The 15251-nt window shown below is 38.7% G+C and overlaps 3 protein-coding genes across 13 annotated transcripts in view; 2 read left to right on the forward strand and 1 right to left on the reverse strand.

Annotated features, from left to right (window-relative positions):
- The window catches only part of sytl2a (synaptotagmin-like 2a), a 44323-nt gene extending 36280 nt beyond the window's left edge, over positions 1-8043 (forward strand). For 6 of the 8 annotated variants that reach the window (XM_088638980.1, XM_088638979.1, XM_088638983.1 and 3 more), the window contains 9 exons: positions 875-969; positions 1726-1845; positions 2765-2934; positions 3303-3405; positions 4068-4229; positions 4621-4699; positions 5038-5137; positions 6130-6335; positions 7295-8043. In XM_088638980.1, the coding sequence (XP_088495106.1) occupies positions 875-969; positions 1726-1845; positions 2765-2934; positions 3303-3405; positions 4068-4229; positions 4621-4699; positions 5038-5137; positions 6130-6335; positions 7295-7443 (1184 nt within the window). In that variant the 3' untranslated portion in view covers positions 7444-8043. The remainder of the gene's footprint in view (positions 1-874; positions 970-1725; positions 1846-2764; positions 2935-3302; positions 3406-4067; positions 4230-4620; positions 4700-5037; positions 5138-6129; positions 6336-7294) is intronic. The other 2 variants (XM_088638985.1, XM_088638986.1) reach the window with 1 other exon arrangement.
- A 561-nt stretch (positions 8044-8604) lies between these two features.
- Positions 8605-11696, forward strand: crebzf (CREB/ATF bZIP transcription factor). Of its 3 annotated transcripts, XM_088639019.1 has the most exons (4): positions 8605-8758; positions 9176-10072; positions 10262-10334; positions 10958-11696. In XM_088639019.1, exons 2-4 carry the CDS (start codon positions 9417-9419, stop codon positions 11036-11038), a joined length of 810 nt encoding a protein of 269 aa, XP_088495145.1. In that variant the 5' UTR covers positions 8605-8758; positions 9176-9416; the 3' UTR covers positions 11039-11696. The 3 variants fall into 3 exon arrangements, with proteins under 3 accessions (XP_088495145.1, XP_088495144.1, XP_088495143.1); XM_088639017.1 differs by having other exon boundaries at positions 8632-10072; XM_088639018.1 differs by lacking the exons at positions 10262-10334; positions 10958-11696 and having other exon boundaries at positions 8630-9811; positions 9912-10051.
- A 1447-nt stretch (positions 11697-13143) lies between these two features.
- Positions 13144-15236, reverse strand: tmem126a (transmembrane protein 126A). Of its 2 annotated transcripts, none has more exons than XM_088639020.1 (5): positions 15081-15236; positions 14554-14674; positions 14085-14278; positions 13856-13970; positions 13144-13571 (listed from the first exon to the last, which is right to left on the reverse strand). In XM_088639020.1, the coding sequence occupies exons 2-5, from the start codon at positions 14664-14666 to the stop codon at positions 13376-13378; spliced, it is 618 nt and encodes a 205-aa protein (XP_088495146.1). In that variant the 5' UTR covers positions 14667-14674; positions 15081-15236; the 3' UTR covers positions 13144-13375. The 2 variants fall into 2 exon arrangements, with proteins under 2 accessions (XP_088495146.1, XP_088495147.1); XM_088639021.1 differs by having other exon boundaries at positions 15037-15208.
- Between the last annotated feature and the right edge of the window lie 15 nt (positions 15237-15251).

Here is a 15251-nt window from a genome sequence, read left to right on the forward strand (position 1 = left end):
CTGTAAAATGAAAGTGAATTGAACATGACCGCAGTCATGTTCTGCGTCCACCCTTCAACAGTCAAAAAATATAAACCATACACTATTCTAACACAGTCTTAGATAAAGAGTAGTACATGTTCTTTATTTCATTTTTATTCCCGTTTTCATGTGCAGATCTGGTATTATATTTAAAGCTCACTAGAAATCTATAAAATACAAGTGTTATTATCTGAAATCTAACAATAATGAATAATGATTTAACTCATTCTACTCCCCTGCGGCAGCTAAATTCTCTTTATGCATTAATTCTATGTTAAGCTACAGTAAATTTGTTGCACTGTATTTTCTGTTTCTGTCAGGAAAGCTCTACAAACAGCAAACAGCAGTTTTCTGAAGGTTCTGGGCAGCTCATAAAAATTAATTGATAATGTTATTACTTTATCTGCAATATGGATTATATGTTATGGATTTATTAAAAAATAAATCTATACGTCGATTTTTTAATATGTAAATTAAGTTCCGGTCTGTGGTGTTCCATTTATCTGTAGACTGAAAATAGTAGAGAATCCTTTTTAATTCAATTTTAAGATGACACAGGATAGAGAACTGTAAGTGAATGCCATATCAAAAATGTCTACACTTTCAGAAAATATATGCTGTAGATTAGCAAGAAAGGGTTTGAACATGTATAGCATTATTAAAGTTCAAAGACTTTCATCTGTTTTTGTTAAATAGTAGAAATGGATATAATATTAGGACAACTGTGGTTTTTAATTGTGCCATTAGATGATGTAACCCTTTGAGTGTCTTTAATTGACTGGAACAAGAGCTTCTGACTGCAGTAAAAAAGGTCTAAATAGTGTGCACACACACCTGCTATGCTATCATTTAGTTTCCACAGTGCCATCCACCCCAACTTCAAAGTTTTCGGACACTGAGAAGATAAAGAAAATGAGCAGATCAGTACCTGCTTTCCTGCAGCAAGAGGTGGGTTAGTTGTCAATAACAAAAATTTTAAAAAGTCTATAACGTGTTTGCTAGCAGGCAATGAATATTAAAAATTTGTTCTTCTTTTAAAATAATTTAGAATAGAACCCTAGTGGCTTAGTTTTACAAAATGATAATATTTTTGTTCTGGGTTTTCTTAAACACAGACTTTGTTTATTTTTGGTGTCTCTTATTTTAAGTAATGAGCTCTGTAGTGAAAGCTGATTACTAGCTTCACAGAATACTTCTTCGGTTGGGATTATTTTTTGTTGTTTTCAAAGACCCTTACTCTTGGCCCCTTGAAAGTCAATGGCATACCTACTGGCTTTTAAAGTCTTAAATTTCAGTTCATGCAATCAGTGGTGAGATGAAGGAGGTAAAGGCACAGGACTATGTTAGGTTAATAGAAAAATTCAAATACAGTTTTTCACTAACAGTGCTTCACATGCTAAGGGTATGTTGGGTTTTTTTTCTCAGCACTTCTAATATTTGCTTTGTCATGTTTTTTAATTCCTTTGATTTTTTTTTACTTCTTTCACGTGCAGTACATGACTGTTACATGATCACGTACAAATCTCAATATTACATGCTGTAATGTAATAAGACACAATCACATCAGATCCATTTTATTTTAACCTAAGTTGCAAAGCATAACCATTCTAACCCACAAAGCAGGATGTTGTTGCCTTATTAACCCTAGAGCAAATGACGGCCTGTGTCTCACCCAGCTCTTGTTGTTTGTGCGCTGTCTTATAGAGCGATGGCAGAGACACTGACTCCACCTCAGAGAACAGTTTCCACATTGGCAGACAAAGGAAGATTGGCAGCTCTCTAACCAATCTTAGCAACTCTTCTGGCATGGCATCAATGTCCTCTGTATGTTGACCCAACCAACCCCAAGCTTCTACTCATTGTAACTTAGCTAAAGCACAGAATTTTAATAAGCTAACATGGTTTTATTATTTATACAAACTTGTTTTTTTTTAATTACAAAAATGCAGCAAATAGTGGCTTTCTGACATAGGATGTTTGCTCTTCTCCAGCTTATGTATGTACAGTATGCATGTCTTTATGTCATGTCAGTTAACAATTGTATTTATAACTCCCTAATGTTTCTCATTCAGGCATTGAATTCCTCCAGGCAGTGTGTATGAAATTACTCTACCTGTCTATAGCGCTTAACACAACTCTTAAGCTGTTTGCTGTAGCTTTCCTTGTCTACTTCTTATGTCCCTCTATATTACAAACATACTTACGTAAAAGAAAGGAACCATTATTTTTGTCGGCGAAATATAACTGTGTTTTCTCATGTGTTCCTGCACCCAACTTCTTATCCAGACTTTCAGTTGGTGTAAGGATTACAATAATTTTATGAACTGCTGTGATTACATTGGTGTACAGACAAAATGAAGAAATAAAAGCAGGGAATACACTTTATGTTTACATACGCTGTATGGAAATCTGGCTTTCCTGAATTTCTGGTGTGTATTAGGGGTGTATCTCCTAGGTGGGGGCTGCACTTCACCAGTGATGTTTCCACTTCTGTACACCAAGTGTTTTGGGATCCTTTGGGCTGAAAAGCTCTACACAAATGAAAGGGTGTAGTTTGCAAAAAAAATACTTCCTTTGGAAAAACTATTCTGAGACCATGAGGATTAAAGCCAATGGATTAAAGAGCAGTGAGGAACTTCACTTTTTGCCAAAATGACCAGAAACGTCTGTTGCACACCCCAGTCAGGCTTTCGGCAGCCTAAATCAAAATAAACTTGAAACTTTCTTTCTCACAAACGGAAAGGTCAGCGGAAGTGTCATGAGTATCTATAGCGGGGATTTCGGCAATGTGGAGGTCACAGGGAACATTCAGTTCGCCATCGACTACGTGGAGCAGCTGAATGAGCTTCACATCTTTGTGGTCCAGTGCAAAGACCTGGCAGCCGCTGACCCCAAAAAGAATCGCTCAGACCCGTGAGTACCGCGTTGGGTAGCTCTGGACCGGCCAAAATGAAACCATACGGTTCCTACGAACAGAGAATATCAAGCTGTTTAAATCAAGTTTTTTTTTCCCAGTGGATGTTTTGTTCTGTCACAGGCATCGGGAGCAATTTGCAATATGCACCATTCTTTCTGGTCTCTCATTCTAGACATGGTTTGAATGGATCTGAACGATTTTGTGTTTTGGGGGGGATATCTTCCATTCTTCAGCAGTCAAATGCTAGTCTTTGAAATCAGCACCTGAACTAGATTTGATAAGCGATGTAAAATCTGTATTTCTGTGCCATTGCAATATCCAAACATGTTGTTTTGAGGAAAACTGTTTTTTTTTTTTATTCTAGGTATGTTAAAAGTTATCTTTTACCTGACAAAGCAAAGATGGGTAAAAGGAAGACTTCAGTGAAGAAGAAGACTTTGAATCCGACCTACAATGAGATCCTCAGGGTAAGATAATCAAGCCTTGGCTTTTGAGAAATTATATTGAATAGAACTGTGTTACTGGTTTCATGTTCTACAGACCTTTGCACCATTAGAAGAACAAAACCCATTTCAGAGCACAGCCACATGTAGTGAATGTATATGTTCAACAGTAGGAAAAGATTTAGATCAAAATATGACTAACCTGAAGAAATGTGTTTAGGAAAAGCTCTGAACCTTGATTTCATTATGTGCTTTCTAAAGCTACGGACTTTGTGCAGAGGTTTGGCAAGCTTTGGGGGCATTTAGGTGGCCCTAGATAGTAGTTAGTGAAGCCGAAGATCAGTAGCCATCCTGAGAGGAAGCTTCTTCTCTGCAGTGGTGATTCCTGTTTTAACACACAGTAGACAGGCATACAAACTGTGGGCCATGCAGTTGGCCATACTAAAGAGTTCACGTCAAGCATGTTAGCTCCAGTGTAGTGGTACAGTTCCTCATTACTGCTGAATTTGAGGAAAAGCATAACTGTAAAGGGATACAAAACTAGGATTGTGGCAACATTGGTAGTAAAATTGGACTATAATTAAGGACAATTAGTAGCTTCACTTTACATTTTGCTTTAAATAGACAAAATGAATGTGTCTATGAAGAATAGTGCATTTCTGAACATAATTTTTTTCTATTTTCAGTATAAAATCAGCAAGGAGACTCTCAAGACTCAGGCCCTGAACCTCTCAGTTTGGCACAATGACACTTTCGGCCGTAACAGCTTCCTGGGTGAGGTGGACCTGGACTTGTCCAAGTGGGACTGGAGCAACACGCAACTGAACTTCTTCCCTCTTAAGCCGAGGGTAAGGCCTCGACCTTCAGGGGCAGATTGCACCGGCTCCAGTATCTTTCATTGTTAGATTATTTTAGATAAGCTTGGTAATTGTTGGCTCTACAGGACAAAATGTTTTTAGAAAATTCGTGAAAATTCAAAAACTCAAGTATGAGTGATCAAGAAAGACCTTCCACTGATTTGAAAAGGCCATTATTTTGAAGTCCTAATTTTCTCATACCTAGCTGTCAGGTAGTCCTTAACCTGAAGTCATATGGACCATTGAAGAGGTTCTATATATTATCATGTGATGGACCTTTTTCCCTAGGAATTTAGAAAACAAAGAGTAGAATCAATCTCCTCAGTGTAATAGGTGTGTTTTAAAGGCATTTTTTTTTAATAACTCCGGTTTCCTTGTGCAGACTCCCTCAGGCCTCCAGTTTACAGACTACAGAGGAGAGATGAGATTAGCCCTGCGCTTTCTTCCTCAGATCTCACAAAGTAAGCAGCTAGATCCAGTTTACAGATCCTTTAGTTTGCACCTGTCTGTTTAAATTAGCAGTGATGATAGATGAGGAGATAGAACAAAGTTAAAGTTTTAGGGCGAAGAGCATGCGGGTTTTGTGATGTGGGATAAGTAATATCATTAAGTAAAGCATCCCGCCTTTTCTGAAGATCTGACTTAAATCTAGAAAATTGTAAAAAGTTGGGGGGGGCAGGATCTTTCAGTTTTGTTTCAGTGAACAGTTTTGTTTGATAAAGTGTCTCTAAAGTCAGAATTCTTCCAATTTTAATCTTGTATAATATTCTTGTGTTTGATACTGAGTTTTGTTGCTCAGGCAAAAATACACCGAATACCGGAGAGGTACACATCTGGGTGAAGGACTGCAAGAGTCTGCCTGCAATCAGGGGGACAGCTATCGACCCGTTTGTAAAATGGTATATCCTCATGAACGTTTCCGCAGTTGTGTTCACATACAGACTTGCACAGTCATTATAATTTTTATAACTGTCTAGCGCAACTGTTAGAGGCTAGACCGGACACTGTCAGTATCAGCTATCCGTAACTATCTCCTTCCACTTTAGCTGGTAAAAGCCTAATTCAACTGCTAACTAAGCCAACCAGATCAATATCACTCTCTTTAAAGACCTTCAGTTGTTGGGGATTTCATTGCTCATATGAAAACTGGGGGACTACGACCCTCAACCATTTGTGCACCACTGAATTTTAAGGGCTCAAGTGATGATTGAAATATTTAATATTATTAATATTGGTACAGTGCAGAAACAATGGTATATGCGCATTCTTAAAAGTCTTCAGAAACATTTAGATTAGAACATTAAGAATCAGTTCAGCTGTTAAAGTCAGTATGAGAGTAAAGAAAATAGGATTTGTAGTTAAATCAAATATATTGCAGTGTAGCTCTTGATATCGTGCTGTTTTTGTACCTTATACTGTATATCACGAGTTGTCCCTACTCATTCACAGTCCTGTCCACAAGAGGGTGCTGGCATGTGGCTTTCCAGACCATTGACAGAGAAAAGATTTTAACAGTCAAACTGGTGCTTGAGATTAATCCAAAGAAAATTCACTTCATGTGAAAATAAAACATGTTAGAGTTGTGAGCTAAATCCAGAAAGAAAAGAAAATATGAACATTTCAATGAGTACCAGAAGTTGAAAGGCATGAGAATATACATTCAATCTGCCTATACATGAACATAGACACGTGCTACGTATATACAGTAGACAGTACATACTCTGTACTGTGCCTTACTCTGTTACACTTTCTGCCAACTCCCATGTGTTTGCTGCTCATCCTCCCTTTTTCCTTGCCGGATTTCTCTTCACATACCCCTCTGCTCCTGCCGCACTGCCCTTGTCTTTCCGACTGGCTCTGTCTCTTACTCTGCCTTCGCCTGCTTCCCCAGCTCGGTGCTGCCAGACACCAGCAGGAAGAGCCGCCAGAAGACCCGCGTCCTGAAGAAGACGGCGAACCCCGTTTTCAACCACACCATGGTGTATGATGGCTTCCGGGTCGAAGATCTGCGGGAAGCCTGCGTGGAGCTCACCGTCTGGGACCACGACCGGCTCGCCAACCATTTTCTGGGAGGACTGAGGCTTGGCCTCGGCACAGGTGGGAATACGGAATTATTACTACACCAATCGTAGCTGTAATCGTCTGTTGTTTCCCTTCATGACATAAGCTGCTTCCGTCGCACCTGGTACAAAATGACAAGTCAAGCAGCTAAACAGCGTTTGAGATTTATGTGGTGCTTTCTTGAATCCATGAAAGCTTTGAATTGTGACACAAGTGAAAGAAATCGAAGCAGTTTCTTTGGTAGGAAAGGATCACTACCAAACCCGAATGACAGCACGTTAAGAAAGTATTAAAACGGGGGGTGCTCTGAGACTTTTGCAGAGGTTACAACACACTTCCTTCCCATAAATACCTGTTGGTGAATAATACAGTGGTATTTCAAGTATGAGGCATGAGGGAAATCATCAGGCTGCTTTGCATTTGGCAGTGAAAGCAGCACAACGCTGAGCTTGACAAGAGACCTTTGCTACTGCATTAGCTGACTTCACTGATTCAATAAAACAATTGCTGTATCTGTAATGCTGCTTTCAGTTAGTAGTTAAGTTGGGATTTCAGTGTCCCTATACTGCATTTTAGTCTCCCTGTATAACATTCTTCTTCCTATACAGCATTTGAATCGCCTGTACAGCATTTTGTTTTCCCTGTTTAGTGTTTTGGCTGTCCTGCTCAATATTTTGATTCCCCATTTATAAAGTATCTTTTGTTGTCTCTGAGGCAATTTTTGGGGGGATTCCATACAATGCCTTGTTCTCTCCATTTGTTGCTTTGGTCACTCTAGTATTGTGTAACTGTGTTTCCCTGTGGGCATTTTGTACAGCAGGTATCAGAATGAGTACTTTAAAAAAAAAAGTATTTATTGTAAGCATCAGTTAGGTGTTAGGTGTAAGCAATTTGTTCAAAGAGTACAAGGTTAGTTTGAGCTCCTTATTGGCAAATGACAGTGGATACACTGGTGACCTCTGCTCCAAATGCTTATCAAACCTCTTTCTCTTCAGGGAAAAGTTATGGAGCTGTGGTGGACTGGATGGACTCGAACACAGATGAAGCAACTTTGTGGGAGCGAATGATAGACTCTCCTAACGAATGGGTTGAGGATGTGTTACCTTTGAGAATGTTAATGATGGCCAAAAGTTCTTGGAAATAAACAGAAGATTGAGTGAATGACTTCTCTGTCAAAGATCTTGACTTCTGGATGTCAAATCAGTGAGAATCATGTTGTTTCTTGGGTGAAGTACAGATTGCTGATTCTGTGATAAGAAAACTCAATGTAACAAAACAAACAATAAACTAAAATGTATTATATTAATTAATCTAAAATACCTAACTAAGATATTACAGGTTGTCTGAAATATGAAAATGTCTTATGATTTTTGTTTTACCAAAAAATAAGTATTGTAAGCCAGGGTATGGCTTTACTGGTAATGTGTACACCTGTTTTATGCCTTATTTGTTAGTCTGAAGACTTTTAATCTGTACTAAAATGTATGGAAGGCAAAAAAACAAAGATAACCAAAATTTGCAAACTATCAGTGATTTTAAGATGTAAGATCACTTTTTTGTACTAATGTTCCAAAACATTTCCAAGACATACATTTCTTGTTCAGTTTATTGTGTTTTTTAATTTCCCACTTGAACAGCCTCTGCATATTTTTATAGTATTGTGTCAATTAAAACATGCCCATTACCCCTGGCTTTTACTTTGCACTCACTTTGCAATAAAGTGTCAAACGTACTAAGGCAGAAATTGTACTCTGTTGTTTATTGCTTCAGTTATGAATGGATGCTTCATATTGCATACAGTGCTTTAACTTTTTGCTCTGAATTAAATTCAGATGAGGTGTAATTGAGACGTAAGGGGTTGTTTATGCTTTTAAGTGCTGTTTAATGCTCAGAGCAACCCCTAACGAAAAGGGCAAAAAGACAAACAGCACTGCAAACCTTATAAAAAAAGAAGAGTCCCAGCAATTAAACCATTAAGTGATCACGTTGTATTGTGCTGTGCAGTACCAAACGATGTAACCTGCGAAGCAATATTATCTGTTCAGCCATAACTGAATAATTGAGTCTTTTAAAAAATGACGATTTAGTGGTTACCTAGTGGCACAATTTGACTGGATTCTAAGGTAACAACGTTACATATTCATTTACAGCCCAATTAGTGTATCTTAGGTCTCACTATTCCAGGACTGGCGAGTTTTCAGATTTCAGAAATACACCATAGCAGGCATTACTGTACGAACCTCGGCTAAAACACACCATTTTTAAGGTGGGGGGAAATTGCGTCTCTGCGTCACAGACCTCGCGAGACTACAAGTCTTCCATCCGGGATATTGGCGTCGCCATTTTCTCTTACGTTTTCTCTTCGTTGTAAGTTTGTGGGAGAGGAGTGGGTTGCTGTCGGCGAAAGGAAAACAAGTAAACCATAACGCCCCGTCGTCGGTGTTATTCCAAGAGAAGAGGTAACACCTTCAATAACTTTATCATCTTTCCGAGACGGGCAACTTCACGACAAAAAAAAAACGGTTTTTCCATCTGCATGAACTGAAATGCGCTGTGTCATCTGCTGTTTGTTGACCTAATTTGGAAACACTGCGGTTAGTCCGGACAGTATACTGCAGTAAAAAAAAAATCCGCTTTTTCGCCGATTCAGATAAATTTTTTTCAGCCGATCAGACTGTTGCCAGGTTTTGAAATTGTGCACCACAGACTGGAGTTCTTGGAAGTGATCATTTTGGGGTAGGCCAAATCGATCCAGGCCTCCTTAGTCAGCAACTCTAAATAATGCGACACGGAGGACGCAGAAGAAATACTAAAACTTTTAAAAATAATAGTTCGGTCGACGGAACTAAACCGTCTTCGACTGATTTATTTTCCAGTTGTGACCGGACAGAACGGCAGAAATTGGATCCTGCCCGGAGTAAAACTGAGACGTTGGAGGCGCAAGATGGTAAACTAACCAGAAAAGGGAGGTCAAATGCCGCCATCAAGTCTCCAGCTCGTAATGCTGGCATTTGTGAACCTGTTGAAGTGACCGAGAGCGCGTACAGCTTTTCCAGTAAGGGGTCCTCGCCGGAGAGCGAGGATCTGTCGGCCTTAGAATTTGACGATTTCTTCAACATGGACGACCCGAGCTGGAAATTTGAGAGAGAGGCTGTCTCTCCTCTTTTCGAAATGGGCTTGGACGGATTTCCAGATCTGGCGAGCTGCTTATCGGCGGACAGGGGTCCGGATCAGCTGTCCGGGTGGCTGCCAGACGGAGACCCGTCGGCAGGTGGCGCTGTGCGTGGCCGGCTGCCCCCCGTGGGTGGTGTTCAGGCCGCCCCGCCGAAAGAATGGAGCCCCGGCAAGATCAACAAGAATGCGATCGCGGCACGGCTGAATCGTCAGAAAAAGAAGGAGTACGTAAGTGGTTTGGAGAGCAGGGTGAACTCTCTAGCGACGGAAAACAAGGATCTGAAAGAGGAGAACTCGCACCTGAACAAAAGAGTCGTAGAGCTGGAAGACGAGACGAGGTACCTGAGAGCTGTGCTGGCCAACGAGAGCGTGTTAGCCCAGCTCTTATCCAGGCTCACGGGTGTGAATGGCATGAAATTGTCTACCTCGCTTTTCCAGGAGTCCAGAAAAGACGAACACGACTACGCCCTGCCAAGGAAGAGGGTGAAGGTGGAAGAGAGAGAGACCTCGGGGGGCGTCTGTCTTCACGTGGATAAGAACCACGTCTCGGTGGAATTTTGCACGAAATGTGCAGAAAGTGCAAGCGCGTCGTTCAAAATGTAGGGTCAAGTACTTTCAGTTTTCTTTTCAAAAGCTGTCAGGAGACTGAACTTTAAACACTGTAATCTGCACGTCATTTTGGCTTAGTTTTGTAGATCTCAAAGTATGTACCACAACGTCCAGAACTGAGCATGCAGTTAATATTGTAAAGTTTTCTCATTACAAGTTACTGCTAAACCTGTTGACAGTTTTCTTCTAGGTGATTGTTGTGCCATGCTGGGTTGGTGGGTTACAGAACAGCCATGCCTCCATGACTCCATGGTAAGGATCACGTACTGGAAGATATTGTTAAAGGAAAATGTAATATATGAATTTAAATTGTGCTTGATACCTTTTTCTATGGATTATGTTAACACAAAATCAGTTTATACAGGGACAGAAATTATCAGTTTTCTTTTTGCCCAGATATGGGAAATTGTAGGCATAAAAAACTAGTTTCTTTTGAAGTTATTTGTGGGGATTAAAATTGATATAGTTTATTTGGCAGTGAGTCTGGCAGCATGAGATCACTGCTAATTTCAGTCCCTACGTGCATTTGTATGTGAATATTGTAAATGTTGTAAAATGTTGAATATTCTGACGAAATAATTAGTTAATACAGTCTTTGGCTATCATTTAATGTAACATAAAATACGTTTATTATGAATAAAATGAGGTGAGGTTTCACAAAGAGTCTTGTATTGTTTTGGTATTGCATTTAACGTGATCCAAACCCCCTGCTATATTGGGGAATTATGTGGCAAAGTTAAGGTTATGCATATTTTTGTTTTAAGTTAAATATGCTAAATATGTTAAATATTTGGAGAAGATATACTCTTTGTGAAACATCCCTTTTTTTCAAAGAATATTTTCATTTAGCATCCTTATTTTTCTTTATGCTAAAGTGGATTCTGCTGTGGGGGAAGCTGAAGAAACGGGACCAGCTGCTGGCATCTTGTCCTGGTTTTTGTTTAAAGGTAGTATAAGAAAAGGTGTAAGTTTCTGCAGCATTTGCTGGCATCTCAGCACAAGGAGTGGTTGAAAATTCAGCGAGATGGGCTATGTGACGTAAGGAGTGCCATTGAAAGTTTATACCATTAACAAGGAGATGACCAATTAGCAGGTTAATGCCTGACAGTCCCCCATACGACACATATGAACTGATACAGCTGTAAAACAGTTTACAGGTGTTACTTCAGTTGGTACTTGAAAATATGAAAAAGGCTTATATGCTGGCAATATGGTTTAATATTGAGTAAGTGGCACTTTTATTATCTTAGCGTATGACGTGTGAAACTACTGCTTAAGGTGAAGGTCTAGTGGAAGGTCTATGCATCTGTGCCTCTACTATAAGGTCCAGCCTAACCATGCTAGGGGAAGAGCAGTGTGCCCAGTTCACACTTACAATACTCTGTAAAATGTTAAATATAAACAAGACACTGACGGTGTATGTAAACTTGAAAATACAAGGGATCAGGGGATTTAGATTAATAATTTAAAGTGATTTCAGGTAAATATACCACATGCCATCAAAACCTTTTCTGATTTTTACTTTGTTTGGTATTCATTTCTGTAAAATTGTTGATAATGTTAGAAATGTATTTTGTTTGAATCAACATTTAAGAATTCTACAATAAAGCTCAATGATTCATTTAATGGTCCATGAGTTATTTACTAATGAGTAGGTTAATTGCCTTTACTGTAAATACCTTAGGGTCAGTTCAGCTCTGTACTGTTCTTTCCTTGCACAGTTTCTGGTGCTTGAATTAATGCATCTCTTTTTCTCTTTTCAAACAGCAAGCATTGTCGACAAAACTTCTAGTCTTTTCCTTCAACATAAAGGATAAAATGGTACAAGGGTAATTGTTAAAGGAATTCATTGGTATTCGGATGATCAAATCACCTGAATTCTGTTGGAAGCCTCATGTTATCGGTTTGGCCAATCCGGTGAAATGGATTGTGGGATTAAGAACATAAAAGATGGGCTGCCAATCTAGCTTCTTAGGGTGATGTTGCTTGTTTGATCTGATTAACACATTCTTTCATTTGCTATTCTACAATATTATAAAATTGTAGTCTTGCCATCTGGTATGAAAACTACCCTTGTAAATTCTTAAAAGAAGATGAAGACAAAGTATGCACAGCCCACAATTAGTCATATATTGTCAAGGATCAAAGCATAACACTTTGGCTGCAGAGCCTTCTTCAGGTGCCAAACCATATTATGTCTACTCAGTATGTTCTGCTAGAACCAATACCAAAATTATATAAATTCTTTAGATGTATTGAGCTGTAGATGGTTTGAATGGGACATCTACACTTTATAGTAACCACACAGGTAAGAAATCTTACAAGCTACATCCTTAGCCAAATAGGAATGGATTATAAATGGGCAGTGCAATTCTTCATCCATCTTCACTCTGCTTTTCCTGGTGAGGGTCGTGGTTGCAGCAAGTAAATAAACCCAGACTTCCCTGTCCACCAAAAACAGATTCCAGTTCCTCCTGGGGGAATTCTTAATCCACTGTCCATTAATGTACCTATTCATTTCATTGCCCATTTGATTTGTGAACCCTCTATTTTGAGAATTTTACAAATGATAAGATTCTTCTCATGAGACAGTGCCATGATAACAGTGCATATATCCAATTTCTAATGGCATAGTAGTAGGTGTATTAAGGGTTGGGTTGCATCTGTTACCTGGGTTTTGCAGGGCATTTGAGGTAAAGCGTTTTTAGTTCTATACTGTACAGATAAAACTGTTGAAAGTGTTTTGATGGTTCTGTGCAGTTATTAAAATGTAAGTTTTGTGAAGTACTTGGGTGATTGATCTTACCTATAGAAAACTACTTATGGAAAAACTTCTGGTATGATGTGCTGTTGTCTTGAACTCCCATCTGAGAATTAAACTAGTGGTTTTAGCAACTTAAGAGATTTTGTTTAATAGTAGGTTGGAGGAATAATGGTTTAAATAACATTACACAATACTAACCACTAACCAAATGTTTTTTTTTCTTTAATCAGCCTTGACTCCTAAATTGAAACAAATACATTGATTCCATCACAAACCAGGAAAAGATTTCCAAAAGGAAAGTTTTAATGTGACCATGTTTAATTTCACAATACACATCTGAAGGCCACATTATAAAATTAATAGTACTTGATTTTGCAATAAATGCACCTTGTTGAACATGGAGCGTTTTAGAACTTGAAAAATGTTCGTGCTTCTGTATAGAGGTAAATGAGAGATTTGATTAAGGGAACACTGACCATACCAAAATGATTCTGGCAGCAGTATTCTGTTTACTTTTTATATGATTTTCTTACTCCATTTCCTCTCTATCTGAAGCAGGCAGCTTAAGCATTTTTATATAGATATCATGATGCCGTGAGCTCATGTAAGTGCCGAAAAGTGCTTGAAGAATTAGCACAAAGCTCATTTTCCTTAAGATCGGTTGTGTAACTGTGATCCAGAAACGCAATACATTTCCCTTTTCTGGCATCGGAGTAGTGGAGTACCTGTGGGTGAAAGAAATTAAATTGGAACATCAAACATCACGGGAGGAACATTTCACTTAAACTTGGCAGAATTTTTTTTAAGCGAGTAGTGGTCCCAACTACTAAGTTCTGAATATAACAGTAACCTCTCTACAACATCAAAACCATGTTAGCTAATAGTGTTGGTCAATTCATTAGGTGGGGCACAGCAGTTTTCACTATAAACATTTTAAGCCTGTCACATGCTGCAAAGCATTATGGAAATAAAGTAATGTGAACATAAACATGACTTGTGGGACTCTTACCTTACTGCAAGGCCTGCGTTTACCGGTAAGGCTAACAAAATTGGATAAAGGCCACCTGCAACAGCACCAACCAGTCCACCTCTGACCAGAACACACACAGAACAGTTCAAGTCCCCTGAAAACCGAAATAAGACTAAGAAATTATCTGAAACACAGCAACATTTCATATATAACTGGTTTCATTTTGATTTTGTGATATAAAATATTTTCTTTGCCACGATTTACTAACCTGACAGTAGAGGATTCGTTATGGTACCTTGGTAAAGTGCTACTGTGGTCAGAAACGGAAGTACTGCCATGGGTAAACTTGAAGTGAATCGGCCTTGAGAGACATTTAATATTCGCCGGAAAAAACTGTTGGCTATCAGTCCCGAAAACGCTCCATTTATCCCCAGGTAGATCGGACCATATGCAAAGAATTTCCTGCAAATTGAGATAGAAGATTAACTTAGTTTCACTAAAAGATCGTTAACATTGCTTGTGAATTTTCATGGCAGTTAACGTCTCTTTTATTGTTGACCTAAAACAACACTGTCTTCGGTATTAAATTTGTAGTCTTGAGTAAAAGTATAATCAACGCTAATATTCCTAGTAAACCTAGACAAATCTTACCGCAGAGCCGAGCATGATCATATGTCAATTTACATTAATCAAACTGTAAAAAGTAGTTTTGAGATAAAACACACTCGAGTGCTTACCTGTCTGTTTCTGGAAGTTGTTCAAACCTCTTCAAAAGAAGATCTACGACAGCAGTTTTAGAGGGTGCGTTTTCCATCATATCGTTAAATGGAGAGATTCTGTTCTCGGACATCTTGCTTTCTACATATAGAGAAACAAATAATTAACATCATCAGCATCACAATGAAATATTCCATTACTGAATAATGAAACGGTAACCGTTTCCACGTTTGCCCAGCGTACTATAAGCAATACTAATAAATCATTTTAATTACTCTGAAGATTTCGTGCTGTAAATATATGTTACAAAAATCGAATACATACTTGCAACATTTAACTTTAGGTCAACTGTGTCGATAACTTAATAATGCTAATATCAACGAAACTTTAGGTTTTTAAATATACACTGTTATCTACTGTATTAAATCGGTTAACCGAATTCTCAAGACAACTAGAATGTTATGACCTTGGAAAACCCCTGAATGTCCAAAAAAAATACAAACCTAGGTTTGGGTTTTAAGCCTGTTATAGAAGATGATCGCCTTACCCCAGCACTGCACTTATCGCATTCTTTTATTCGCCGCTTCTGTAATCTGGAGTTCAATATAAAATCATCAGTGATCATTCGCCTATCTCCACGGGGGCAGCCATCTTGCACCACGTGGGACACAAATTCAACTTTCAACTTCACACTAAGGAAATGCTTTCCCGTTTTCCC

Source organism: Lepisosteus platostomus, chromosome 7, assembly GCF_059453375.1.
Source record: "Lepisosteus platostomus isolate fLepPlt1 chromosome 7, fLepPlt1.hap1, whole genome shotgun sequence".
In the NCBI taxonomy this organism is placed as follows: domain Eukaryota; kingdom Metazoa; phylum Chordata; class Actinopteri; order Semionotiformes; family Lepisosteidae; genus Lepisosteus; species Lepisosteus platostomus.

Bases quoted from the DNA above. Each gene is read 5' to 3' on its own strand.
- crebzf (XM_088639017.1), top strand. From the start codon at position 9,081: ATGCGACACGGAGGACGCAGAAGAAATACTAAAACTTTTAAAAATAAT. The intron at 10,073-10,261 runs GTAGGGTCAAGT...ACCTGTTGACAG, and splicing joins GCAAGCGCGTCGTTCAAAAT to TTTTCTTCTAGGTGATTGTT. The intron at 10,335-10,957 runs GTAAGGATCACG...TTTATGCTAAAG, and splicing joins CATGCCTCCATGACTCCATG to TGGATTCTGCTGTGGGGGAA.
- tmem126a (XM_088639020.1), bottom strand. From the start codon at position 14,666: ATGTCCGAGAACAGAATCTCTCCATTTAACGATATGATGGAAAACGCA. The intron at 14,279-14,553 runs GTAAGCACTCGA...CTCAATTTGCAG, and splicing joins CAACTTCCAGAAACAGACAG to GAAATTCTTTGCATATGGTC. The intron at 13,971-14,084 runs GTTAGTAAATCG...TTCGGTTTTCAG, and splicing joins AACGAATCCTCTACTGTCAG to GGGACTTGAACTGTTCTGTG.